Raw genomic sequence first — 27,547 nt, 5'->3', positions numbered from 1 at the left:
TTACTTTTTAAACACTGTAGTCAATGTGGAGGAACGAATAAGCCACTTTTTTTTTTAAGAACTTCTGTTGCAGGATGTCTATGGGAAGATACATAAAATGATGGGGGGAGAAAAAAGGATGCAAGCATGTTTATACTGCAAACCACATTACGCAAGTCTACTGCAGATCTTCCCTTTTCACAAGTCAAACCAAACTAGCTTGATCATAGAGTATTACAGCAAAGGTGGCCATCACGTTTGTGCTGGCTCTTTGATAAAGAACTCTAGCAACTTTAGAACTCACTCATTTGTCTCTGTATTCCAGACTTTTTATTCCTCTCCAAGGATTTATAAGACCATAAGACATAGGAGTGGAAGTAAGGCCATTCGGCCCATCGAGTCCACTCCACCATTTAAATCATGGCTGATGGGCATTTCAACTCCACTTCCCTGCACTCTTCCCCGTAGCCCTTGATTCCTTTTGAGATCAAGAGTTTGTTGATCTCTGCCTTGAAGGCATCTAACGTCCCAGCCTCCACTGCACTCCGTGGCAATGAATTCCACAAGCCCACCACTCTCTGGCTGAAGAAATGTTGTCTCATTTCAGTTTTAAATTTACCCCCTCTAATTTTAAGGCTGTGCCCACAGGTCCTAGTCTCCTCGCCTAACGGAAACAACTTCCTAGCGTCAACCCCTTCTAAGCCATACATTATCTTGTAAGTTTCTATTAGATCTCCCCATAACCTTCTAAACTCCAATGAATACAATCCCAGGATCCTCAGCCGTTTATCATACGTTAAACCTACCATTCCAGGGATCATCCCTGTGAATCTCCGCTGGACATGCTCCAGGGCTAGTAAGTCCTTCCTGAGGTGTGGGGCCCAAAATTGGACACAGTACTCTAAATGGGGCCTAACTAGAGCTTTATAAAGCCTCAGAAGCACATCGCTGATTTTATATTCCAACCTTCTTGAGATAAACGACAACATTACATTCGCTTTCTTAATCACAGACTCTACCTGCAAGTTAACCTTTAGAGCATCCTGGACCAACACTCCCAGATCCCTTTGTACTTCTGCTTTATGAATTTTCTCACCATTTAGAAAATAGTCCATGCCTGTATTCTTTTTTCCAAAGTGCAAAACCTCACATTTACTCACATTGAATTTCATCAGCCATTTCCTGGACCACTCTCCTAAACTGTCTAAATCTTTCTGTAGCTTCCCCACCTCCTCAGTACTACCTGCCTGTCCACCTATCTTTGTATCATCAGCAAACTTCGCCAGAATGTCCCCAGTCCCTTCATCCAGATCATTAATATATAAGGTGAACAGCTGTGGCCCCAACACTGAACCCTGCGGGACACCTCTCGTCACTGATTGCCATTCCGAAAAAGAGCCTTTTATCCCAACTCTCTGCCTGTCAGACAGCCAATCCTCAATCCAAGCCAGTAGCTCACCTCGAACATCATGGGCCCTCACCTTGCTCAGCAGCCTCCCGTGAGGCATCGTATCAAAGGCCTTTTGGAAGTCTAGATAGATAACATCTACTGGGTTTCTCTGGTCTAACATACTTGTTACCGCTTCAAAGAATTCCAACAGGTTTGTCAGGCACGACCTCCCCTTACTAAATCCATGCTGACTTGTTCTAATCTGAGCCTGCACTTCCAGGAATTTAGAAATCTCATCTTTGACAATGGATTCTAGAATTTTGCCAACTACCAAGGTTAGGCTAATTGGCCTATAATTTTCCATCTTTTGCCTTGATCCTTTCTTAAACAAAGGGGTTACAACAGCAATTTTCCAATCATCTGGGACTTTCCCAGACTCCAGTGACTTTTGAAAGATCACAACCAAAGCCTCCGCTGTTTCCTGAGCCACCTCCCTCAGAACTCTAGGATGTAGCCCATTGGGGCCAGGAGATTTATCAATTTTTAGACCTTTTAGCTTTTCTAGTACTTTCTCTTTTGTAATACCTACCATACTCAACTCTGCCCCCTGGCTCTCCCTAATTGTTGGCATACTTCTCATGTCTTCCACTGTGAAGACTGACGCAAAGTACTTATTAAGTTCTTCAGCTACTTCCTTATCTCCCATCACTAGCCTTTCAGTTCAAATTATCCAATTCGTTTTTGCAGCCAACTACTGAATCTGCATTAACCAACCTATTAGAGTGCATTTTCATCCTAACAGCTCATTGTACAAGGATATCTTCCTCACTTTGCCTTTGGTTCTTTGCGAATCACTTTAAAAGTCTCTTATCAATCATTCAGCCAATGGAAGCATGTTCTCTTTACTTATCAAGTCCATCCACGATATTATACACAATGATATCTCCTCTTAAGTTTTTTTTTGTTCTCAGGTGATAATGCTTATATCAACACAATCCAGATTTAGAGTGCACGCTGCCATAGCTTGTTAGTTGCTGAAACACTGATGCACGTTTTTGAAATCTCTAGACCGGGCCATTCTTTACTTTATAAACTTGTTATCTCATCAAAACTTTGCTGCATGTTATTCTTTGCACCAAGATCTTTCGACCCAACGCTGGGTCAGATCTCTCTGACCCAGTTAAGTCTAGCTTTACAGAGGGGTGCAAAAGATGGTCAGGGCTTTTAGGGTGGGGTCAGACAGATAGGTCAATGGAGAGTGGCAGGGGTTGGTTCAGGATTTTGTTAAGTTTTCATCGGGTCTGGGAGTCTTGATAGTGGTAGACTTCAATTTAACAGTTAGCTCGGAGCTGACGCGGGTTTTAAATTTGTTTAATATTTCCTCGGTAACCGTTAAGCCAAATCAGTAGGAATCGTCAGAAATCTCCAAATAACTGAGGCGCGGGCTGTTTTGGAGGCTAGTAGGCACCAAATAATGGAAGTTTCTACTTCCAGGACAATTCCGCATCGAAATTTTCACATAGTGTTGTGTGATAGGACTACTCTATGTTGCTGCCATACTTTCCTTCCCATCAGAGTCTGGGCAAAGTTGTTGAAAATCTCAAAACAAAAGACTTTATTTGCTGGTTGAAATTACAATTCTTTGTCTTACTTGCTAGAAAATTAACAAGACTAAGAGAAATAATCCCAAATTTCAATTAACAGCAAAGATTCCAGCTATTGGAGATATTCATAGAATCAAAGACCGATTATAGCAGAGAAACATACAGTGCTTCTCCTCAAAGTCATCCAAATTTAATTTCCACATAATCCATACCACTTAATAGGATAAACCCTGGTTCAAGCAACCAAACTACTTTTTGAAACTCACTCTTGGAATCTAGTTCAAGAATTTGTGGCTGATTATCACATTCTAACTATCATCAGAAGGAAACGACAAACCCTTCATTACAATGTTGTGACCAACAGGAACATCTATCACTACCTTATCCCATTGTAATGCTACACAGAAAGAGGAATAAAAAGCCCATGTCTGTCTATAAATCCATTTTATTCCCTCTTTAATCAACTTTCCCCAGTAACATTGCAGCGCATCTACATTGTAACTTGGCCACTTCTTTAAGTACTTCCTACAATCATCCTCAGGGAGAACTCTTCATGGAATATTAGAGAAAAGCAGCTTCAGAAGTGTTCAGAATCTACATTTCTGGATAAATACATTATAAACCGTCTTTTAAGTATTAAATAACTGCATATGCTGGAATATGTTTCAAGGCTAAGAAAAGTGCAGAGGTTCATTCTTGGCCCTTCTTTCTGGTGAGCATGCAGACCTCCCCCCACCACCTTGGAGGCATTTGACAGCATTTACCCCTGTATACCCAGCTCTAATTTCCGAATTTGATCACAGGTATTTCTGCTACAACACGTGTTTCTTCAACGTGAATTGGCTGTCATGTGATTAATGAATAGTGGACTCTATTTGGATAACGTGAATTTTCTACTGTATGGTATAGTGATTTTCTATAGCAATTTCCCAATAATGCAATTTTCTACGGTGATTTTCTGTGGCACGAGGTCACAAAAACACAACTATGGCATTATAGGAGAAATACCTATATTTGCACACTGCCAGGTCACTTGTTCAAAATTATATTTTAACTGTGTTGTAATATCCTCCAGCTAAACAATCAGACAAAGCAGCAGTTTCAAATCTGAACTAACACCATCACCACAATCGCAGGCAGAATGACTTTGTAATCTCAGCATACATTTGCATTTTTGAGCAGGATTTCTAACTTTATATCCTCTCAATCAGGAGGACCATCTTTTCACACCCCCATTATATTACCTGCCTTTGCTGGTTGAGAGTAAGAGTCATACAGCATGGAAACCGTCCCTTTGGTCCACCCAGTCCACGCTGAACATAATCCCAAACTAAATTGATCCCACTTGCCTGCTTCTGGCCCAAATCCCTCCAAACCTTGGATAACAAGATGTAGAGCTGGATGAACACAGCAGGCCAAGCAGCATCAGAGGAGCAGGAAAGCTGACAGAAGGGTCTAGGCCTGAAACATCAGCTTTCCTGATCCTACTGATGCTGCTTGGCCTGGTGTGTTCATCCAGCTCTACACCTTGTTATCTCAGATTCTCCAGTATCTGCAGTTCCTCGTATGTCCCTTCACACCTTTCCTATTAATCTAACTTTCCAAATGTGTTTTAAATGCTGTAATTATGCCCACATTCGCCACTTCCTCAAGTTCATTTCACAACCTTGTATGTAAAAAATTTGTTCCTTGTCTTTAAATCTCCCGTCTCATTTAAAAAATGTGCCTCGTCGTCTTGAAATCCTCCATCCTAGGGAAAAGACAACGCCCATTAACTCTATCTATACCCCTCATTATTTTGCACACTTTCTATAAGGTCACCTCTCAACATCCTCCACTCCAGTGAAAAAGTGCCAGCCTATCCAGCTTTCTGCTGTAACTCAAATCTCCCATACCCAGCAATATCCTGGTGAATCTCTTCTGACCCCTCTCCAATGTACCAATATTCTTCCTATAACTGGGTGACCAGAGCTTCAAACAAATCTGCCTCTGATCCTGTCACCAAAAGGCAAATTTAATCCCATGCATGCCTGTTCAGTGAACTTTGACAAACTCAAAAATGCTGATCCAGACATTCTATCACAAATCAAATCCTCCTATTACACTAATCCTTGATGACCCAGTGACTCCCTACCCCAAATTTACATGCTCATGTCTGAATTCAAATCCTACCATGATCCCAGTTCTCTCAATCCATAATCTTTACCAACACTGCTACTACCAACTCATCCATTTCCCTTATCTAAGCCCTCTCACTTCATCATTGATGGATGTGTTTCAACTCCTTAATTTCTATGCTTTGAAATGATAAACATGTGAAAAGTGGATCATATGGCTCTGAAGCCTGCTCCACTAAGCTCATCATCATATTTTTTATGAAATTTAAAAAAAAGTACTACTTTTACCAATCTTCCTAAACTTTCATCACTTGGGTTAGGGCGCTTTCTTTTGCTGATCACACTGGCTCACATCTCATTACGTTCAAATTTAAACCTTATACAGCAGGAAATGGTATTGTTTTGGTGCTCCAAAATGCAACTAAAGCATTCCAATCAAATAATAGATACAATCAATGAATATACTTGCTTCATTATTTAGTTTCATAAAGTTTAGTGACCACAAAAGAGACACAAGTTTACAGTCAAAATAATTTAAATTTTCATTAGCTCAACAACAGTAAATAAACCATTTACTACACTTAAACCAGTTCATGATGTTTCAGTGTTGTCATTAATTCATGCATTAATTTTATATTCAATTTACTTGGCTTTTGTATTTTTTTTGACTTGATACTAATATCTCCTCAGCAGAATGCAGAGCAGACTAAGAGGCCAAATTTGAAAAAAAAAGGCTTTTCTATGAAGCAAACTAATTTTAGCATTTTTAAAATCAATGTAAATCAAAATATGTACTTAAAGCATAACCAGTAGAATTCAGTCTTTGTGAACGGACTTACCTTTTTCTTCACTGGAGTGAACAGAATCTGTAGGAGGCTTGTAGACCACATGGCCTACGGTATTAGATTTGATTTTCCCCAGTGCTGGACGGGGACCAGGTAAATCTGACATTGACTGGGCAGACGATAACCTCTGTGGTCCCAAGAAAAAGGCTCTTTTTGGCTTTGATTTTAGTTCTAAGTCTGTCTCCAATGCTTCTTGATCAGGTTTAGCAGATGTACTTGGAATTATTGCAGATGAATGATCAGAAAAAGTGGCATCATTTTTTCTTCCCTTCATTTTGTCTTTCAGTTTGGCAAAAGGGGACCTCGTTTTATCCTTCATGGAAAGGTCGAACATACTTGCAGTCATATTGTTTCGCATGAATTGGATGGAAACTTGAATTGCACCTCTTTCTTTTGACTTCTTTCCTGGTTTAGATTCCAACTTGAACCACCTAAACACAATGTGGAACTTGTTACTATGCATAAGAACAGATACGAATGCAAACATTAAAGGCACAGCTTAACTCAACACAGCAGTCTAAAATAAAATCATTTCTAATTTTGTACTAAAACAGTGCTCATTGCTAAAAGTACATGTCTAATTTTATTCATTAGGCTTAGCCTAAAACAGTTGTTAAAAGGAAGTTACTATGACTGTACAGTACATTAAATGATAGGTTCTACTTTGAGATGAAGGATTTGGAGTTTTAGCTTGAATACCAATGCAGAAAGTTATTGCAGTAAATGAGAACGTGAAAAATATTCAGGCATCAGTACAAAGTTGGGTATAGCTTGTGATGTACACAGGTCTTTGTAAGATGGATTATGTATAGAAACTACCTCTTTTTAAAATCTTGGTTGGTTCAAGGATTGACATCTTGTATTATTTTGACATTTAACCCTGTCTTTTTTGGATAAGCATATGGACATACATGGAATAGTGTAGGTTAGATGGGCTTGAGGTCGGTATGACAGGTCGGCACAACATTGAGGGCCGAAGGGCCTGTACTGTGCCGTAATGTTATATGTTAGGTTTTATGTTTTTTGTTATCAAATTACATGCCTTCAGCTTGAACATAAACCACTGCTTTATAGGCTTGGGCGCTTTAAGTTCATTTGTACCACTTCTGCGAAATTAAAGTTCTTCTGACAAGGCAAGTCGAAAAGGTCTCATCTCTATGGATTAATATCATATGAACTTTTAAATACGAGTGGCACACAACTGAAAATGTCTAAATATTACAAAGATTTATGTCTGATCTCCATAATCTAGTCAATTCATTATAGCACCCATAATATCTGACATTTATCAGTTATATTTTGCCTTCTTTACTATAAAAGGACCTGTTAACTTAACACGCATGCATACCAACATCACCTTGCTTCAACTTTTTACAATAACATTCCCTGACTCTGCAGCACGTATACAAATGAGAAAAACTGAAACACCATGACTCAGATTTAACTATTCATTGCTGTTGGCCATTATAGTTCCCATTTTCAATGGACAAGCTCAAAATGCTGCGTTACAAGCTACATTCCTGTAAACTAATTGCAAAAGTTAATGCCAGTTTTCATACAAAAAGACTAAAGCTAAATAGGCAAAGCTAGCAATACAAGAAAATACTAAATTTTCTTTCTAAATGTACTAACAGTTTCAGGTGAACTATGAACTAAGGCTACTGGTGAGCAGCAAGCAAAATTCAGCAAGCAACGATTAGAAATAACTTTTCACAAAATATAAAGTTTTCTCAATTAAAATGTTTTCCCATCATTGTTAGCAGCAATTCTTAACTAAGCAAGGGTATGTATATGCAATAGGTAATAGGTCTCAAATGGAACATTGTCATTTTACATTAAGGGCTGAATCTTCCCACATTTTGGCATTTTTGTCAGATTTCATAAATATTTTTTTCTCTGCAAGGGCTAGTGAGTTTTCTTGTGCTATCATCTCAAACCTGCCTCATTACCTATTCACCGTCACCCTATGTTGTCTTTCCTATCTGATGTTAGCTGAATTCTACTGTTCACTTCAGCCGGAAGGCTAGGATTTGATTGGATTTGATTTATCTATCACCACGTGCACCTAAGTACAATGAAAAGCTTTGTTTGCGAGCAGTACAGGCATACCATAGTAAGCAAGGGCACACATATCAGTGTTACGAAGTTGGCTAGAGTAATTGTGAACTGGAAGGCAAGAAGCTGAAGCCTGTAAAAGCCAAAAAAGAGCTGCAGATGCTGTAAATCAGGAACAAAAACAGAAGTTGCTGGAAAAGCTCAGCAGGTCTGGCAGCATTTGTGATGAAAAAGTCAGAGGTAACGTTCCGGGTCCGGTGATCCTTCCTCAGAACTCACTGAAAAAGTTAAACTCTTTTTCTTCACAGATGCTACCAAACCTGCAAAGCTTTTCCAGCTAAAGTGTGTGGTTCCTTTAAAGAGATTTGTGCTTTGACTGTACTTAGAAATTTTAATAAAAAAGTATTATTCTGATGTGACAAGTTTGAATTTGGCCAATTAATTGAAACAAAGCACCTAGATACAGAAAGCCGATTGAGTTTAAATTTGATGGTATTAACAACCTGAAATCAAATCATATAAGATTTTGATTATGTCATTACAGATATATGAGGAAGGCATTTAGAAAATCATGGAGAGTCAACTGCCATCTGAGAGAATCAACTCCTTCTGCCAGAGTTAGCACCATTCAGCTCTCAGAGAAAATCCATCTACTTAATCGAAAGTACTGCAGCATTTTAGGTCAAAGTCCTCATTGAAGAAATTAGTGAGGTAAAACATCTCTGAAAGCATAATCAATGGAAGAAAAGTGTTTGTGAAGAGACTGGAGACAACAGAATATTCCAGATGACAATCTCTCCAAGTTCACTCAGACTAAGTTATAATTTATTGCTTATTAATTGGGTTAATATTAGTGGAACTTGTCTTTATTTAAACAGCATTCCAGTAGAATTTAGACCAGTTCGGGAGTAGTTAGTAGTCTAAGGGGGAATTGTCAGTTTGTCAGTAATTTTGTTTATTTAACCCAACAATGAACAAATTAATAGCTTTTTTTGTTACTTGTAAAGTGGAGATCAGGAGTTTTCTTTTAACAGATCTCAACAGATTACGAGGGGATAGACAAGCTTCTCTGGGTATTTTGGGGATAATTGTTAGAAGGGAAACCCTATTCCTGTTGTAACAGATTGGGGCTTGTGTCGTAGTATAATTATCGGTAGGGTTTGGCCATTCCTCTTCCTTAATGCATACTGTGAAAACAACTTAGACAGAGAAAGGCATAGAGACTATACCGTACAGGATGTGCGCTAGACAAGATCAATATTAACAATTTCAGCATTACCCCAGAACAACCATCTCTGGCACTACCTTTAAAAGGCTGTTGTGTACCTAGAAAAAAAGAGGTGCCTTGCAGAGAGAAACCTGGAGGTACTGGTATATGGGGTGGAGGCCCATAATTCCCTGTTTCAGCAGTGAAGGGCATGACACCAGACCCTGTTAGCTTGGCCTTAGATTACCACTGGATCAATGTAGCTCAGCTGTCTTGAGGAATGCCCAGTGTAGGAAAGTAGTCAATGACCATTGCTGCTGTCACATTCTCTCACTACTACCTCACACTTACGCGGTCTCTCTGCTATTGCACATATCTTCCAGCAAGGCCCATGCTTAACCATCCTCACTACTGCATGCAACACTGTTCCAGGCTTACTCTCATGCACTCAATGCCCAAAACCAGCCCAGTTCTTCCCCTCCCCCACTGCATCACAAAACCAGCCCAGCCTGTCTCTGCTTCCCTAACCTGTTCTTCCTCTCACCCATCCCTTCCTTCCACCTCAAGACGCACCTCCATTTCCTACCTACCACCTCAAGCTGCCTCCTTGACCTGTCCATCTTCCCTGGACTGACCAATCCCCTCCCTACCTCCTCACCTATACTGTCCTCTCTACCTATCTTGTTTTCTCTCCATCTTCAGTCCACCTCCCCCTCTCTCCCTATTTATTCTAGTTCCCTCTCCCCATCCCCCCTCTTTGATGAAGGGTCTAGGCCCGAAACGTCAGCTTTTGTGCTCCGAAGATGCTGCTTAACCTGCTGTGTTCATCCAGCTCCACACTTTGTTATCTCTGATTCTCCAGCATCTGCCATTCCCATTACCACCGCTCCATTAACCCTGCCTGGCCTCTGTCTCCTACTAATTCACTAAGGATACTATGGGTGGAATCTTTCTAGGGCTGTAAATAAGGTGGGCTCATGGCAAAAAATCTGGGAGATTCATGTGAGAAGTTGGTTGAGGTCTTCCTTCCCCCGCCAATGTCAGAAGCAACAAGTTTCATGTTCCAACAGATTTCAGGATGCAAGATGAAAACCTTGTTAGGGAGTGGTGAGATGTTTATGAAGGATAATTATTGCTTATTATAATCTTCATAACACAGAACTTTACCCAATTAAAACACAGGTCGTATTCTGCTACCTGCCACATACAAATTAAAAGCCTGACGTTCCTAACATGAAAGTCATTGTGGGTGCCTGGTGACTTCAACTCAATGCCTTCCCAACCACATTGGCATTAACTGCTGTACCGTCCACTTTCACTGTATTCATAATACCTCCCCTTTCTCTCAGTCCAGCAGGAAACGGAATTGAGAAGGAGCCACAGTAGGTGGTTGGGTGCCTACATTCAGCCTCTCATCACTATGAGAAGAGGGCCCTGGCTCTACTTGCCTCAAGCGACCAGCTGGCTAGGCCCAAGCCTCCGGTCTGATGTCAGATGCTGCCCTAGAATTATTATATTGAGTCTCTTGACTGAAGTAAGGGTGTCTTCCTTCACTTGACTTCGCTCCAACTTGGAGAGACAGCCTTTTGGTTGAAGCACATGCAGTGTGGTGCCTCGTCTGCTGCTGGTACATGGTGCAGGACTAACACTGACATGTACAGTGATGTGCACCTACATTCACCCCGTGACTTTGATTGCTAATCACGACAAGTTGACTGGCTGACTTTGCAACCTAAAAAGCAAGGCGGGCAAGACAGACGAAAGCAGAGATGCCATAAGCATCCAAGTAGGTGCAGGTTGAGTGAGCACTAGGACAGCAAACAAGCGGCTCTGAGCTGCAGCCTGATCCTGTCCTTCAGCCAGGTTCCTGTCCTTGTTAACAGTGTTCTTGCAACAGCATTGCAATGACTCTTGCAAATGCACTAGGAAATGCAGTATTGTAGTACAGACATGTACTGTAAGCGAATTGGGGATGTACCATGATAGCACGGAGTGGTTGGCACATGTCAGACGCCAAGATCTATGAACATAGGGAGCAGAAACGCATCTGTATTATAACAACATTTTTTATATCTGTAACAACATTGATTAAATTCTGAAGTATAAAGTTATAACAGATGGCACACATAACCAAACAATGAGATTTTACCAAAGATATGGCAAAACAGCTGCATTTCACTCAGCACTTGACAAGTTATTGTATCTCTGTATCTGAGTATTACAATACATTGAACATTAAATGAATGCACACTACTAGTTTAAATCTACTTCAGCAGTTGATCCGATTCCTAACAATGTTCAAAAAAAAAACTTACAAAGATGCATAATTTAAGCCTAATTGCACAAAGATGACCTCTGGCATACTCTGGATGTAAATTCCATTCCTACTTTATTTTTTGAGTCTGATGGAAAATGCTACTATAATCATCTGTGTGCCATTAAAAACAAATTTTTACCAAACATGGAAACGCTTTGCAATTGCAGCTAGCAAAAAAATTCCATCATTTTCTTTGTACAAAAAGCTCCCTAAATTAGACAGACATGCAACTTTGGAACAATCAAAAGTTGCATTGTCCAATATGCCATTCTAAATGATGATTTCTTTAGAGTAAAACAAATGATAGCTACTGTAAAGTGAAGTTACATATTGTCATCTTCCAAAATCTCCACGAGATAGAGAGTTAAACGTTATCCCTCCTCTAAGTTACTGTCAGAAGAAATCTGAATCTTGTTCACGAGGGCTCTTTCAAACTCAAATTCCCATTGGGGACATGAGCATGTAAGGAAAAAAAAAGTGATGTAAAGAATCCTCCCATGTCTTATTTTCTCAAATAGGTGAAAACTAAAGTCTTCAAGAGGAAATAAGGTCTTGAAACATTAAAGTTTAGCTTTATTTTATAAATTCACCAAATGCTGGAGTATTCAGAAATGGCTTACAAAGGTTCCTTTTTTTTGAAAAAGGTCTCAGCATACCCAAGAAACTACAAAAAATATATTCATTAAACAGGTTCTACAATAATTAAACATTCCAAAGAGAAGAAAGCTGAAAAAAAAGAACAAGCAGCTTGGGTTTGAGGTTCAAGTTCTGAGGTAGGGTCAATGGATTCAAAATGTTAACTCTGCTTTCTCTCCAAAGATGCTGTCAGACCTGCTGAGTTTCTCCAGCAATTTACACATACATACATAGAATCCCTACAGTGTGGAAGCAGACCATTCAGCCCATTGAGTCCACACTGATCCTCTGATGAGCATCTCAGGCAGACTCACCACAAACCCAGTAACCACACATTTCCCTTGGCTAATCCACCTAACCTGCACATCTCTGGGCTATGGGAAGAAACCTGTGCACCCGGGGAGAAACTCATGCAGATACAGGTGTTTGCACAAACTCCACACAGGCAGTTGCCAGAGGGTGGAATTGAACCCAGGACCCTGATGCAGTCAGGCAGCAATGCTAACCACTGAAACACCATGACATCTTTATTTATGTTTCATACTTCCAGTGTCTGCAGTTTTCTTCTGTGACCTTTCATGTCCAAAAGGCTATAATCTTAGACAAATTGTTCCCAATACAAAAATAAATACAAAATGGCACTGAAAAACAGTACAACCAGATTCTGAGGTCAAGTAGGTGCCAGATGCAGCTCAATGTTCAATAGTATAAAACTGATGCAAGAAACTGAAAGCTTTTAAGTCTGAACACTGATTGGAAATGCATTTCTAGAGCTAGCTTGAATGAACTGTGGAGACCATTCAGTCAGGTTTTCCTACAGAAAAATACTTAGTTGCATTGTCAGAGATTTCAAAGGCACAAATCAAGAATATCCATTTAATTGTAATTCAGATCCCATCTGGTGTTCTATGTACACATTCATTCAGCAGACCACATTGTTCAGGAGGCTTATAAGCACAATGATTCTCAACATCCGCACTGAAGTTATGGGAAAGATTATCAACAAATTTGCTGCTGTCAAGACTGTTCACTTTAAAAAAGCAAAACATTAGTAAAGCAAATTTAAAGAAAAGGAGTACAATATTAGAAATAAGCAGAATTTATGGGAGTAGAAATGGTGACAGAATTGTTGAATGTGCTATCAAGTTAGGAATATCAAATAATACAACTGGTTGGTAATACAAAGGATGAATTTCTGAAGAGATTAAAACAAAACTTGAGGAGAAACAACGAACAGGTGGTGGCTGTTGCATGAAAATGTCCATCCTCAATGATGGTGGAGCGGAGCATATCAGTGCAAAAACAAGACGGAAACATTTGCAACCAAAAGTGCCTATTAGATGCTCAATTTTAGCCTTCTGAAGGTCCCTATCATCTCTCATGCCAGTTTTAGCCAATTGATACATTTCACATAATAACCAGGAAATGGCTGAAGATGCTGGATACTGCCAAGTCTACAGGCCTCAACAACACAGACAGTTAGTACTGAAGACGTGAGCTCCAGAATTAACCATGTCCCGAGCCAAGGTGTTCCAGTACAACTAACAGCATCTATTCAACAGTCTGGAAAATTGCACAGTTATGCTCTGGCCACAACGAATCCAACTTAGTCAATTCCCAACTCATCAGTCTACTCTCTCTCAAAATGATGGAAAAGTTTGATTACAGTGCTATTAGTGGTACTTGCACAGCATTGACCTACGAACTGGCAGTTTGAGTTCTGCCAGGGTCACACTAATTTTGGCCTCAGTCCCAAGATGGATAAAAGAGCTGAATTCAGACTGACTGCTCTGGACATCAAGACAGTACATGACCAAGTGGTGGATGCAATTACTATGGACACCCAGTGTCAACTGTATAACTTAACATTGAACAGTTTTATTTCATAAATATCTGCATCTGTGTTTTCAGTTTCTCACATTCCATGATTTGCTTCAGGTGCAGTGGCTTCGTTAGAGGCAATATGCAACACTCAATATATGACCTTGCCAGTTCATGAAAAAACCTACGTTTTTGCAGCTTTGTGTGTACAGGCATGGGATCAGCTCTCTTTGAAAAAGGAAGTGTTTAACTTACGTCAATTTAAGTATTGTGGTGTCCATAAGTGTTATGGCTTTAATTATTATGATATTGGGGATATTGATGACTTTTACTCTGCTTCTGACAGAGTTAAACTTCCCCCAGATATCAACAGAAACACACAGTACCATTACAGAATGACTGAAGGAATTAATGAGCTCAAAAAAAGTGGTTTATCCCTTGGGGGATAAACCAAGTTGAGCCCTGCTCTTCTGATGTGTCACTGTATCAAGCTTTCGGAGGCCATGACCTCTACTTCTATGGGGAAATCTTCTCCCATCATCTATCTTTCAAACCCTGTAAGAATTTTATATATATTTCATGAAATCAGAAGAACTCAGTGTAGAAATAGGTAATTCAGCCCCAAGCCTGCTCTGCCATTTGATACAATAGTGACTTATCTCACCTCGGCCTCAACTCCACTTTCCTGCCCATTGTCCATAACCATTCTACCCATTACTAATTAAAAATGTCTAATACCTTCTTCAATGTCTCAGCATCCACTATACTCTGGGGTAGTGAATTCCAAAGACAATAGACACTTTGAAATACTTAACTTCTCATCTGTGATTTAAATCTGCTACTCATGATCTAAAATTATGATCACTCATTTTAGAGATCCCATCCTTCTGAGCTTTAAAGAATCAGGGGTTTAACTTCCTAAATCTGTCCTCAAGGAATACTCCCCAATAGTATAAGTAAACCTTTGCTACACTCGCTCTAAAGAGATGCATAGCACTTTAAGTACCAGGATCAAACTGTACATCGTACTTCAGGTGTGGGCTCACCAAAGATCCTATGTAATTGCAGAAAAAAACTCTTGTACTCCAATCTATTGCAATACCTCCAATACTTTCCTATCAAAAAAATCTGAAGATTCAAAATTTCACGCTGTTGCCTGGTTTGGACAATCTTATACAAAACAATTCAAAAAGTTATTTAACAGGCTGAGTAAGGGGTTTTGGACTATTTGTTGCTACTCATCTTAACATGGAACATAGAACATAACAGCACAGTACAGGCCCTTCGGGAGAGAATGGATTCATTAAAATAGCAATACGTCAGACCAGGTAAATCTATGTAAAAATAGGGGTTTGCAATGGTCACTGAGGGGCTGCTATCAATCAGATAGCAATAGCAGTATACAACTTCACGGCATATGGGTGAGTCTTGCCCTTGTAAGTTTTAAAATATTCAACATAGTAAGTTACCAATTGGAGAGTCAATATATACAGAAGAGTACATTCCAAGTGACTTGGAACATTAATTATGCTAGGTCACCGAAGAAACCCAAAGCAATGGACTGCAACCATTTAAGAACTATGCTTAATAGATCAACCTACATAGAACATTACAGCACAGTACAGGCCCTTCAGCCCTCGATGTAGTGCCGACCTGTCATACCGATCTCAAGCCCATCTAACCTACACTATTCCACGTACGTCCATGTGCTTGTTCAATGATGACTTAAATGAACTTAAAGTTGGTGAATCTACTACCGTTGCAGGCAAAGCGTTCCATACCCTTACTACTCTGAGTAAAGAAACTACCTCTGACATCTGTCCTATATCTTTCACCCCTCAATTTAAAGCTATGCCCGCTTGTGCTCGCTGTCACCATCCTAAGAAAAGGCTCTCCCTATCCACCCTATCTAACCCTCTGATTATTTTGTGTGTCGCAATTCAGTCACCTCTCAACCTTCTTCTCTCTAACGAAAACAGCCTCAAGTCCCTCAGCCTTTCCTCGTAAGACCTTCCCTCCATACCAAGCAACATCCCAGTAAATCTCCTCTCACGCTTTCCAAAGCTTCCACATCCTTCTTATAATGCGCTGACCAGAACTGTACACAATACTCCAAGTGCGGCCACACTGGAGTTTTGTACAGCTGCAGCATAACCTCATGTTTCCGGAACTCGATCCTTCTATTAATAAAAGCCAAAACACTGTATGCCTTCTTAAAAGCCTTGTCAACCTGGGTGGCAACTTTCAAGGATCTGTGTACATGGACACCGAGATCTCTCTGCTCAACTACACTACCAAGAATCTTACCATTAGCCCGGTACTTTGCATTCCGGTTACTCCTACCAAAGTGCAACACCTCACACTTGTCTGCATTAAACTCCATTTGCCACGTCTCAGCCCAGCTCTGCAGCTTATCCATATTTTGAAATGGAGTATGGGTACAGGCAAGTGAAAAGAAATGAGAAGGTAACTAACAAGGCTTGTTGCATTCAGTGAATTATATCAAGTTCTAAACTCTATACTTCTCAGCAGCTCATTTCTATAGATAGCACCCAAGACTGTAGCCACATTTTGATATAAAACACAATTCTATAGCCTATCACATAGAAGTTGGGGCCAGCTGTAAACGTGCTGTGCTTTAGTTACTCTCCCGAAGAAAAAATGTTAACTTTTTAGAATACTAAATTCAAATCCTGACGTGAAATGGTGAGGGAGTAAGGAAATCATCTATAAATGTTTCACAGTAAGATGATAGAAAATAAAAGTGAATTAATTAATTAAGTACATGATTCAGTCAGAAAGATTAAGCCCACAGCGTGTTTTCCTTGATTTGTATGAATAGGAGACAGTTAAAACTAAAATAGCCAAGCAACAAAATTACAGCCTTAAATTTTGCAGTTGACCGAAGATTTTGATTTTATAGAAAGCCTTTCAATTATGGGTCAATGTTGCTCACTGGAATTTGTTTTTAACATACAACAATTTTCATCTCAAGTAGGGTTTCATCTCATCACACTGTAAATTGATCTTAAATGGGTTCAGCTGTAACAACTGTACTGGAACTGTATTGGCAACATATGAAATGCAATGCCATAGTTGAACCAGAAGAATCGAGACCAATAAACCACAACTTGTTGTTACCCATGAGCTGGGTATTACTTAACTAATCACTAATATAGAAAATTGGGATTGGATAAAGGAAAGATTTGCCTTGGTTAAAGCAGGCATTATATCACACTATGAAACTAATCAAGTCAGACAATTTAGTTGTTTGCCACCATTTTTGTGACTTTTGTTTTTTGCACGTTATTAAACTAATAAAATGCAAAATGCTGGAATTACTCAGATCAGAAAGTATTAGAAAAAAGAAACAAAAAAGTTACACTTCAATTTGTTTTAGATTCTTCTCCACAACTAGAAAATCTTACACATTTAATAGACTAAGTGGAGAGGCAGATAAGGCAAAAGAAGGGAAAGACGATGAAAGAATAAAAAAGGAACACCGGCAATAGGGAAAAGGCAGAATTGATTAAATGGCAGAAAGCATGATAGTATGAAGCAAACGAGAATAAAATTGGTCTGGAAGAGAACTGAATAGCGGAATACTGTTCTATTTCTGAAAAGAAAAAAAAAGCTATTATCAATAATCTGAAATTGTTCAACTGGATGTCAAGAACAGAATACTTAAAGAGATGTTGACCCTCAAACTTTACTTGAACATTGTATGAACTTGAGGAGAGAGACAGGTTACAGTGATGGTGGGATGAGGAGTTAAAACAAAAAGCAACTGGGAACTCGTGGTCATACTTGCAGTCCGATGGGAAATGTTCGGAAATATGATCATTCAATTTGTTTATTCTCCCACTGCAGGGGAGACTGCAAACTAAGCACTGAATAGCAATATGGGAAAACAAAAGTATGAAGACGTTTCAATTTACCTGGAAAAAATGTTTGAACGCCTAAACTTTGGGAAGGAAGATGGCACTTGTATGTGACTGTGGGGTGAGGATCAAGTGTTGAGAGAATGAACCAAACCACTCTGAAGGAAATAAACACACAGTCTCTTCACAATGATGAAAATGAAGTGCAAAGAAGCAACGGCATGTTTGGATCCAGTGCATGATCCATTTCACATGGAGGCTAGTAACGTGGAAGGTGAAGTTTATCATGGTTCTGGAAAGCTGGAGATGGGGAGAGAACATAAGTTTGGGATATATGACTGACAGTGCAGGGACCCATCAATGAAAGTGGAAGGGAATCCTTAGTTGAAGAAAGAAAGAAAAATTAGAAGCACTGGCATGGAAGATAGCATCATCAGAACAGAAGAAAAAAGTTAGGAAGATTGGGACATGTTCCTCACTGGAAACTGAAAATAAGAAATTAAAAAATAGAGGTTGAGATGACCCTTAAAAATATGACCACAATACGGAAATATGAAGCATAATGCAATGGAGGGGAGGGGGGGGGGGGGAACTACAATGAAAATGTTCCATGCATGCTCTACTGAAGGAGGGACATCCAGGATCCATATGGGCTCACAAAGGCTCTTTTGAGTAAAAGTGTGAATAACAAACACACTGTACTAATAGGCACATTGTAGGATATAGAAACATAATTGTCTTGCAATCAGTGTTGTTCAGTTGAGCCAATGCTGCCAAAGGCCAGCTTGGCTTTTAACCACCAAACTGAACTGTTAAAACGTTGGAGACTCCACCCTGAGCATACTTAGCGTTTATTTTTAAATTCAACAGTAAATTTTGGTAACTGCAAGTCATGATATGAGAGACTGCGCACTGCTGTGTTGTCAAATCATGTTAAATAGACATTCTGGACAAAATGTCAGAATGACAAATACAAGAAGTAATGTACTTTGGCAGAACTCGTTTGTTTTGAAAGTTTGGAATTTGGATCACAAAATATTTGCACATTATATCCTTTTGATTACTTGTGAAGTTCAAATTGGAACACAATTCAACAGTCAACTTAGAAAGCTAGTCATGAGAGAGATATTTTTGGATGAAAAATGCAGTTTACATTTTAAAATTAAAGTAGTCAAAGTGATGGCGACATGATTTTCTCATTAAACTAATAACTTGGTTAATTTTCAAGATCAACAGCATCTCACATTCAAAAAGCTGTCTTACTTCTATGCAAGATACTGTATTAAAAAGCTAGTTTCAATTTTAAGGTTGCCAAAAGATAAATTATGAACAAAAATCAGACAGCAGGCTAGTTCTGTGGGAAAGTAATGTATTTGAAAAGACAGAATATTTTTTCCCATTTGAATGTTCAGCTCAATTTAACTTCAGAATAACAATTTTGGTCAAAATAATTTGAAAATTTGATAAGCTTGCATGATAGTTAAAAAGGAACACCACTTTCATAACATTCGCAATACAGGGAGTAGCATTGTTGAGAAATTTTAAATGGACTTTATTTACGATCATTAATCTTTAATTCGCTTTAAAGCGCATATTAAAACTCTAATCTGTTCAGCTATGTGGCTTTTCAAGTACGACTTGTTTGAAGAATGGGTTTTTTCCTGTACTTAAGCAATAATTTACAGTTACAAGTTGAGAAATGAACATTTTATGATGTGTAGTATTGCAAAGATAAAAATCTAATGAAGGAGATGAGAATCTTGAGGTTAGTCGTTCTCCCAACTGTGTGACAAAAGTCTAGCAAGTTGGTATACAGAGGCATAGTGCTCTTTGCACTATGCACAGGCAGGGCATTTTGGGTGGGGGGGGGGGGGGGGGGGGAAACTAAGCCGCAGCTGACTCCACCAAGAAGAAAGCCCACTGGATCAAGCTCCAAAATTAGCCACGTTAAGTGCAACCTGGAGGGACTCTTGGCCTATCAGCAGCCTCAACATGGAAATTTCGCCACACCAGAAGCTGCTGGCCAGAGGCTGGCAGCCACTGCTAACTGTAGAGTCGGGTTTTGGGGGGGGGGGGGGGGTGGTGTGGTGGTGCTGAAAAGGGGCTATCGTGGGTGCAGGCTGCATAGTGAGAGGCAGGGCAAGATAGGGACTGGCCTTCAGCAGCACCCTATCTCTAGCTCAAACTGTCCCCAGATCAGGGCATATGGAGGTTAGGAAGATAGTCAGATCTTCCAGCCCAGAAGTCAAGTGTTGTGGGCAGAGGGGCACTTTCTCAGCACTGCCCACCAGCTTGCTTATTTGCCCTTCTTCTCCCCTATAATAGAGAAAAGTCTCCCTAATATTGGATCAGTGACACTGGTGATGATCTAAGGAAAAATGAAAAAGACCGTATTATTGCTTCAAACCGAACAACGGCCAACAGCAAAAATCAGACATGCTGTGTCTGACAATAAAGCATATTCATTCATTTAGAGCATTGCAACTTTAGCCAAAGAAAAACTATTGCACAATGATTTGCAACACAGCTCAAATCAAAGCAGAGAAGCTGTTGAAATGAAAATGATGTAAAATAAAAAAAAATTGTCAGGACAAAGAATAATAAATTTCACAGAAATTTAAGACAAAAGCACATGCTTAAGTAAAATTTATATTAAGGCATTAGAGGCAAAAATGTGAAGCTCCCACTAGATGTGTGCCTTTCAAGTAACAACTGTTAACTTTGACTAATGCTGTAACAAATATTTCCAAGTGAAACTACTAGAGCTCAAGATCTCAACTGGAGGTGGAATTCATGACAGACTGAGTGATAAAGGTTTCTAAAGAAAGTTTCTGGGGTAGCTTCCCTGTTGAGATTTAAGGAATTGTTAGTGAATGAACAAAGAACAAAGGAAATTACAGCACAAGAACAGGCCCTTCAGCCCTCCAAGCCTGTGCCGATTGAGATCCACTGTCTAAACCGGTCATCTATTTACTAAGGGTTTGTATCCCTTTGTTCCCTGTCCATATACATCTTAAAACAACACTACGTGTCTGCATCTACCACCTCCGCTGGCAATGCGTTCAGGGCACCCACCACCCTCTGCGTAAAGAACTTTCCACGCATATCTCCCATAAAACTTTCCTCCTCTCACTTTGAACTCATGACGTCTAGTAATCGAGTCCCCCACTCTGGGAAAAAGCTTCTTGTTATCCACCCTGTCTATACCCCTCATGATTTTGTAGACCTCAATCAGGTCCCCCCTCAATCTCCATCTTTCTAATGAAAATAATCCTAATCTACTCAAACTTTCTTCATAACTAGCGCCCTCCATACCAGGCAACATCCTGGTGAACCTCCTCTGCACCCTCTCCAAAGCATCCACATCCTTTTAGTAATGTGGCGACCAGAACTGTACACAGTACTCCAAATGTGGCCGAACCGAAGTCTTATACAACTGTAACATAACCTGCCAACTCTTGTACTCAATACCCTGTCCAACGAAGGAAAGCATGCTGTATGCCTTCTTGACCACTCTACTGGCCTGCGTTGCCACCTTCAGGAAACAATGGACCTGAACACCCAGATCTCTCTGTGCATCAATATTCCCCAGGATTTTTCCATTTACTGTATAGTTCACCCTTGAATTTGATCTTCCAAAATGCATCACCTCGCGTATGCCCGGATTGAACTCCATCTGCCATTTATCTGCCCAACTCTCCAGTCTATCTATATTCTGCTGTAATCTCTGACAGTCCCCTTCGCTATCAGCTATTCCACCAATGTTAGTGTCATCTGCAAACTTGCTGATCTGACCACCTACACCTTCCTCCAAATCATTTACGTATATCACAAAGAACAGTGGTCCCAGCACAGATCCCTGTGGAATACCACTGGTCACAGGTCTCCAATTTGAAAAAACCCCTTCCACTACTACTCTCTGCAAGTTGCAACAATGCATCTTATAGATGCTGCCGCTGTGTATTATTAGAAGGAGGAGCAAGGTTTTTGGAGGGCATGTACATCGCTGGTGCTCGTGCTGGGTTTAAAAGTCATAGAATAGCAACTCACCAAGGTTCCATCTGTAGCTTCTGCCATTGACAAGAAGGCAAGAGCAGCAGATGCATGGGAGCACCATTACCTGAATATTTCCCTCCAAGCCCCACAATGTCTTGACTTGGAACTATTATTGCTATTGCATCACTGTAGCTGGGTTAAAATCATGGAACTGCCTACCTCACAGTAGGGCCACCCAGTCCCTGTGTACTGATGCAGTTCAAGAAGGCAGTTCACCACCACCTTCTGGGGTCAATTAAGGATTGACAATATATGTTGGTTTAGCCAGTAATGCCATATCCTTCAACAAGTATATTAATCTTGTGTGGCTGCAATAGTTCAACACCTCTTCATAGAAACAGATTCTTTGGTCCAATTCATCCACGCTGACCAAGTTTCCTAAACTAGTCCCATTTGCTTGCATGTGGCCCATATCCCCCCAACCTCTCCTACTCAGTTACTTGTCCATTTGTCTTTTAATGGTTGTAACTGTACTTTCATTTATCACATCCTCTGGAAGTTCATTCTACATCTGAACCATCCCCTGTGTGAAAAAGTTTCCGCTCAGGTCCCTGTTAAGTCTTTCTCCTCTTACCTTAAAAGTAGGCCCCCCTTGTTTTGAACTCCCCTACTATAGGGAAAAAGGCTTTTGCTATTCAGCTCATCTACACCTCTCATGATTTTATAAACCATTATAATGGTCACCCAACCCTCAATCTCTGATGATCCAGTGAAAAAAGTCCTAGCCTAACCAGTCTCTCCATACAACTCAAGCCTTCCAGTCCCAGCAACATCCTGCTAAATTTTTTTCTGAACCTTCTTCATTCAAATAGTAGGGCAACCAGAACTGTACACAGTACTCCAGAAGAGGCCTCACTAATGTCCTGCACAATGCAAACATGACATCCCCAATCCTATACTCGAAGGTTGTGTAATCAAGGCAATGGAGGCAAGCATCTGAAATGCTTAACCACCCTGTTCCATATAACACAAACTTCAAAGAATTACATACCTGAACCCCTAGATCTCAGTTTGACAACACTACCCAAGGCATAGTTAAACCCCACCATTAACTGTGCAAGTCCTGCCCTTGTCCATCTTATCAAAATGCAAATTAATTATCACATTTATCCGAATTAAACCCCACCTGCAACTCTTTAGCCCACTGATCAAGATCCCTTTGAAATCTTAAATAATCTTCTTCACTGTCAACCGTACCACCAATTTTGATGTCATCTGCAAATTTACTATCCATGCCTCCTAAATTTACATCCAAAAATCGAGAGGCTGCGGGGTTGGCGGGGGTGGGGGCTGGTGGGAAGAGAAGTTTTCTATGTAGAACACTTAAAATGAACAGGAGTAGCAGCAGTGGGAGGGAAGGCAGGCAAATGAGTGAGAAAAAGTGGACAAGTAAAAGCGAGCTAACAAGAATGTGAGCGCCAGAAAGAAAGAGGGTGTGATGAGAGAAAGCCAGCGAGAGAGTGACACAGTGCAAAAGGGAGGGCAGAGTCAAAGCCAAATACAGTATTGAACGAAACAGTGACATTAAAATGAATAAACAAAAGCAACATTTCCCTGTTCACTGAATCTCTTGCAATGAATACATTCACTTAGAATTCTATCAATCGGAACATGAGTGATAAAGGAGTGTAGACCTGTGCTACAAAAAACGGGCAAGTTAAACTGAGGAATTTAGTGATGAATGGAATGCTGCTAGACGATATCCTACCTAGCAGGCTTCACAATTACAGTAGTGCGCTGATACAACCCAAGCATAAAGACAAAAGACATTTTATCAATATCAGGTAATCAGAAACCAGCCAAATGCATTTACAGAAAATACCTCTGCAGGATGGAGGGCTATTATTCACTCTAAACAATGCTAAAATGAGCAAAACAAAGCTTGAGAGGGCAAGCCATTCTATAAAAATAATTTTGTTTCAACAAAAAACTCATGGCTGCCAGTTTAGAAATATCGATTTATAAAACACAATCTTGGTGTTCATTTATGAATGTACTGTAACATTAGTTAATGCCTTCAGCTTTCCAGCTATGGTCCATGCTAAAATCTACTTGATACTTGTTCCCCGTCTGTATTTTTAAATTTTGATACTATATCTGCAATGTGAACATTAGATGACAAAAACAATAAAATTCTGAAATTACACAACATTTAACTTTCTGCACAAAATCATGTCAAATCCCAATTCTGTGTTTCTGCAAATGCTTGCTAAGGAAAAAAAAACACAGGTAAGTTGAAAAGTTGTGTTTCAAATTACCAAAAGCCAATGAGTATTGCCAATAATGTTTCTATGAACTGTCAGAGCTCCTTTATGTACACAAAGAAGTGAATAAAGTCATATTGAGGAGAATGGATTCATTAAAATAGCAATACGTCAGACCAGGTAAATCTATGTAAAAATAGGGGTTTGCAATGGTCACTGAGGGGCTGCTATCAATCAGATAGCAATAGCAGTATACAACTTCACGGCATATGGGTGAGTCTTGCCCTTGTAAGTTTTAAAATATTCAACATAGTAAGTTACCAATTGGAGAGTCAATATATACAGAAGAGTACATTCCAAGTGACTTGGAACATTAATTATGCTAGGTCACCGAAGAAACCCAAAGCAATGGACTGCAACCATTTAAGAACTATGCTTAATGGATCAACCTACATAGAACATTACAGCACAGTACAGGCCCTTCAGCCCTCGATGTAGTGCCGACCTGTCATACCGATCTCAAGCCCATCTAACCTACACTATTCCATGTACGTCCATATGCTTATCCAATGACGACTTAAATGTACCTAAAGTTGGCGAATCTACTACTGTTGCAGGCAAAGCGTTCCGTTCCCTTACTACTCTGAGTAAAGAAACTACCTCTGACATCTGTCCTATATCTTTCACCCATCAATTTAAAGCTATGCCCCCTTGTGCTCGCCGTCACCATCCTAGGAAAAAGGCTCTCCCTATCCACCCTAGTTAACCCTCTGATTATTTTATATGTTTCAATTAAGTCACCTCTCAACCTTCTTCTCTCTAATGAAAACAGCCTCAAGTCCCTCAACCTTTCCTCGTAAGGCCTTCCCTCCATACCAGGCAACATCCTAGTAAATCTCCTCTGCACCCTTTCCAAAGCTTCCACATCCTTCTTATAATGCGGTGACCAGAACTGTACACAATACTCCAAGTGCGGCCGCACCAGAGTTTTGTACAGCTTCACCATAACCTCTTGGTTCCGGAACTCGAACCCTCTATTAATAAAAGCTAAAAGCTAAAAAATCTTATGAAAGTTACCTTGAAAATCATAATGGACAAGCGAGACGAGGTATATTAACAGGAGTCAGGAAAATTGAGGATGGGTGTAACCAGATCATGTCATTAATCTTACTGAATGGTGCAGAGGGCTCAAAGGGCCAAACAACCTACGCCTGCTCCCAAGTCTTATGCTCCTAAATAAACAATAGCACATCAAAAGCAGAAATTAGCACAACGTTGTCTGGATTTAAAGCTGGAGTTGAAATAAAACAGTAATTTTTGATAAATCCCTGTAAGTAAATTAGAACATTTACCTATGTGTCACCATGTATTAAAAAAAAATCACTGTTGTTCATCACCAAAAGCTAAAAGACAGGGTGCTGAAATGTGACATATGGTAGCAAAGATGCGAGATTGATCCAGGGAGGAAATATGAGCATTAGGTTAGAGAAATAGGCTAGAGAAAGGCCATCCCATAGGATCAGGACCCCAAATGGGGTTGAGAGCTGAAATTTTAAAGTCCTGAACTCAGAGGCAACAAGCTGTCATGGAGCTCCCAACAAGTTGTAACAAACAGCATTCCTGCTCTCATAGCACCCACACCCTTCTCCATCTCTTCAGTCTCATTGAGGGGTTACAACAATTTTCAAGCCACGATATGGGGATCACAGTGGAAAAAGGCTCAGGAAAAGTCTGAGCTAGAGGATGGGCAATCATAAGTTTTAAGTGAAGATAGTATGACAAGACTGTGTCCTATTACCAAAATTATTTAATCTATACAAGGAACAAATATTCGACGAGTCAGATGTACTTTAATTGGAATGAAGAAAACAAAATGTGTAAAATGCTGATGAAAGCACTACTTGCAGAATCAGCAAAGAACCTGTAAAATATTTCAGACTGATTGAAATGAGTATGAACACCAAAAAGAGAAAGCATTGGAAAAGCTAAAGTGAAGATTGAAGTGGATGGTGTTACAATAGGAGGAGGTAAACTTGTATACTTAGAACAAATGATGAAACTAAATGATAGATTTAATGCCAAAAAGTCAGAAGGAGAACAAAGCCAACCACAAGTAATTTTGTGAGGTATAGGACGTGTTAACAAGAAAATTCCAGCTTGAAATACGGAGAAAAATCAAAGGATGTTCCATTCTGTCCTCTTTCCTGTCCACCTCAGAAACCTGTACATAAACAAAATGTGGAAAAAACAGAGACCTTTGAAATGAGGATGTTGAAATGTACACTTAATTTTTAACTTACAGATCATAAAGAAAATGATAAATGTATGAAATTCTAAGAGCAAAATGAATCCTAAAAGTGATATCCAGGAAAGAAAATGTCAATATTATGGCCATCCAAAAAGAGCTGGAAAGCTGCAGTATACTTTTAAAAAGTAATATGGAGTGTAGCATAAGGGGAGGTTGACCTATGCCCAGTTGGTTGATAGATGTAACAAAAATTATTGCAGACAAGCTGTATTGGGTTAAGTGAGGATGGTACAAAGAGCATAAAATGTGGTAGCATTTCCTGCTGTTAAGAGTAGCAAGGTAGTTCAAGAGCAAATCAAACTGCTGAAAGAGAGCTGCTAGTGACAGTGGGGAAAATGAGGTATCTGACATGTGAGTGAACAGGCCAAGCAACTGCACATCTATTTAATCAGAATACACAACTTTGAAACTGATAGTTCAAGAATTGCAAAGGATGTATGAATTAAAAAGTGTGTGAACATAAAAGAAAGACAATTAAAGAGGAAAAGAAGGACTGAATTGAGAAAAGGTAGTCAGAAAGGAAAAGTGATTTTATAAGCAAAATATATTTTCAAAATATTCAACAATTAAAACCTGAGATCATTCACTTTTAAGTAATTGACATTTTGTGCTTAAAAGGGGTTGAATGGATTTAATTAACAACTACAGTTAAAAAGGGTGCTCGGACTGGAGCAGACAAAACACAACCTTCTGTGGCAAAGTTAGCTAACTCTATTGCACAAATCGCACCTGATCAAATGGCTGATGGACCGAGGAGTGGCAGGTGGAAGTTAATTTAGATAAATGTGAGGTGCTATGTTTTGGAAAGGCATACCAGGGCAGGACTTATACACTTAATGTGGAGTGTTGCTGAACAGAGATCATACAGTGCCGGTTCACAGTTCTTTGAAAGTGGAGTCACGGGTAGATAGGATAGTGAAAGTGGTGTTTGATACGCTTACTTTTATTGGTCAGTGCATTGAGCACAAGAACTGGGAGGTCATGATGCAGCTGCAGAAAGACATTCGTTAGGCCACTTTTGGAATACTGTATTCAGTTCTGGTCTCCCTGCTACAGGAAGGATGTTGTGAAACTTGAAAGGGTGCATAAAAGATTTACAAGGATGTTGCCAGGGTTGGAAAGTTTGG

At 39.8% G+C, this 27,547-nt stretch overlaps 1 protein-coding gene across 2 annotated transcripts in view; it reads right to left on the bottom strand.

The window, feature by feature from the left end:
* The window catches only part of LOC125461829 (rab11 family-interacting protein 2), a 103,259-nt gene that overhangs the window by 34,388 nt on the left and 41,324 nt on the right, over positions 1-27,547 (bottom strand). For both annotated transcript variants that reach the window (XM_048551094.2, XM_048551095.2), the window contains exon 2: positions 5,930-6,366. In XM_048551094.2, the coding sequence (XP_048407051.1) occupies positions 5,930-6,366 (437 nt within the window). The remainder of the gene's footprint in view (positions 1-5,929; positions 6,367-27,547) is intronic.

Source organism: Stegostoma tigrinum, chromosome 20 (assembly GCF_030684315.1).
Source record: "Stegostoma tigrinum isolate sSteTig4 chromosome 20, sSteTig4.hap1, whole genome shotgun sequence".
In the NCBI taxonomy this organism is placed as follows: domain Eukaryota; kingdom Metazoa; phylum Chordata; class Chondrichthyes; order Orectolobiformes; family Stegostomatidae; genus Stegostoma; species Stegostoma tigrinum.
The sequence above is the reverse complement of the archived record's forward strand: the minus strand, read 5'-3'. Positions and strand labels throughout refer to the sequence as shown.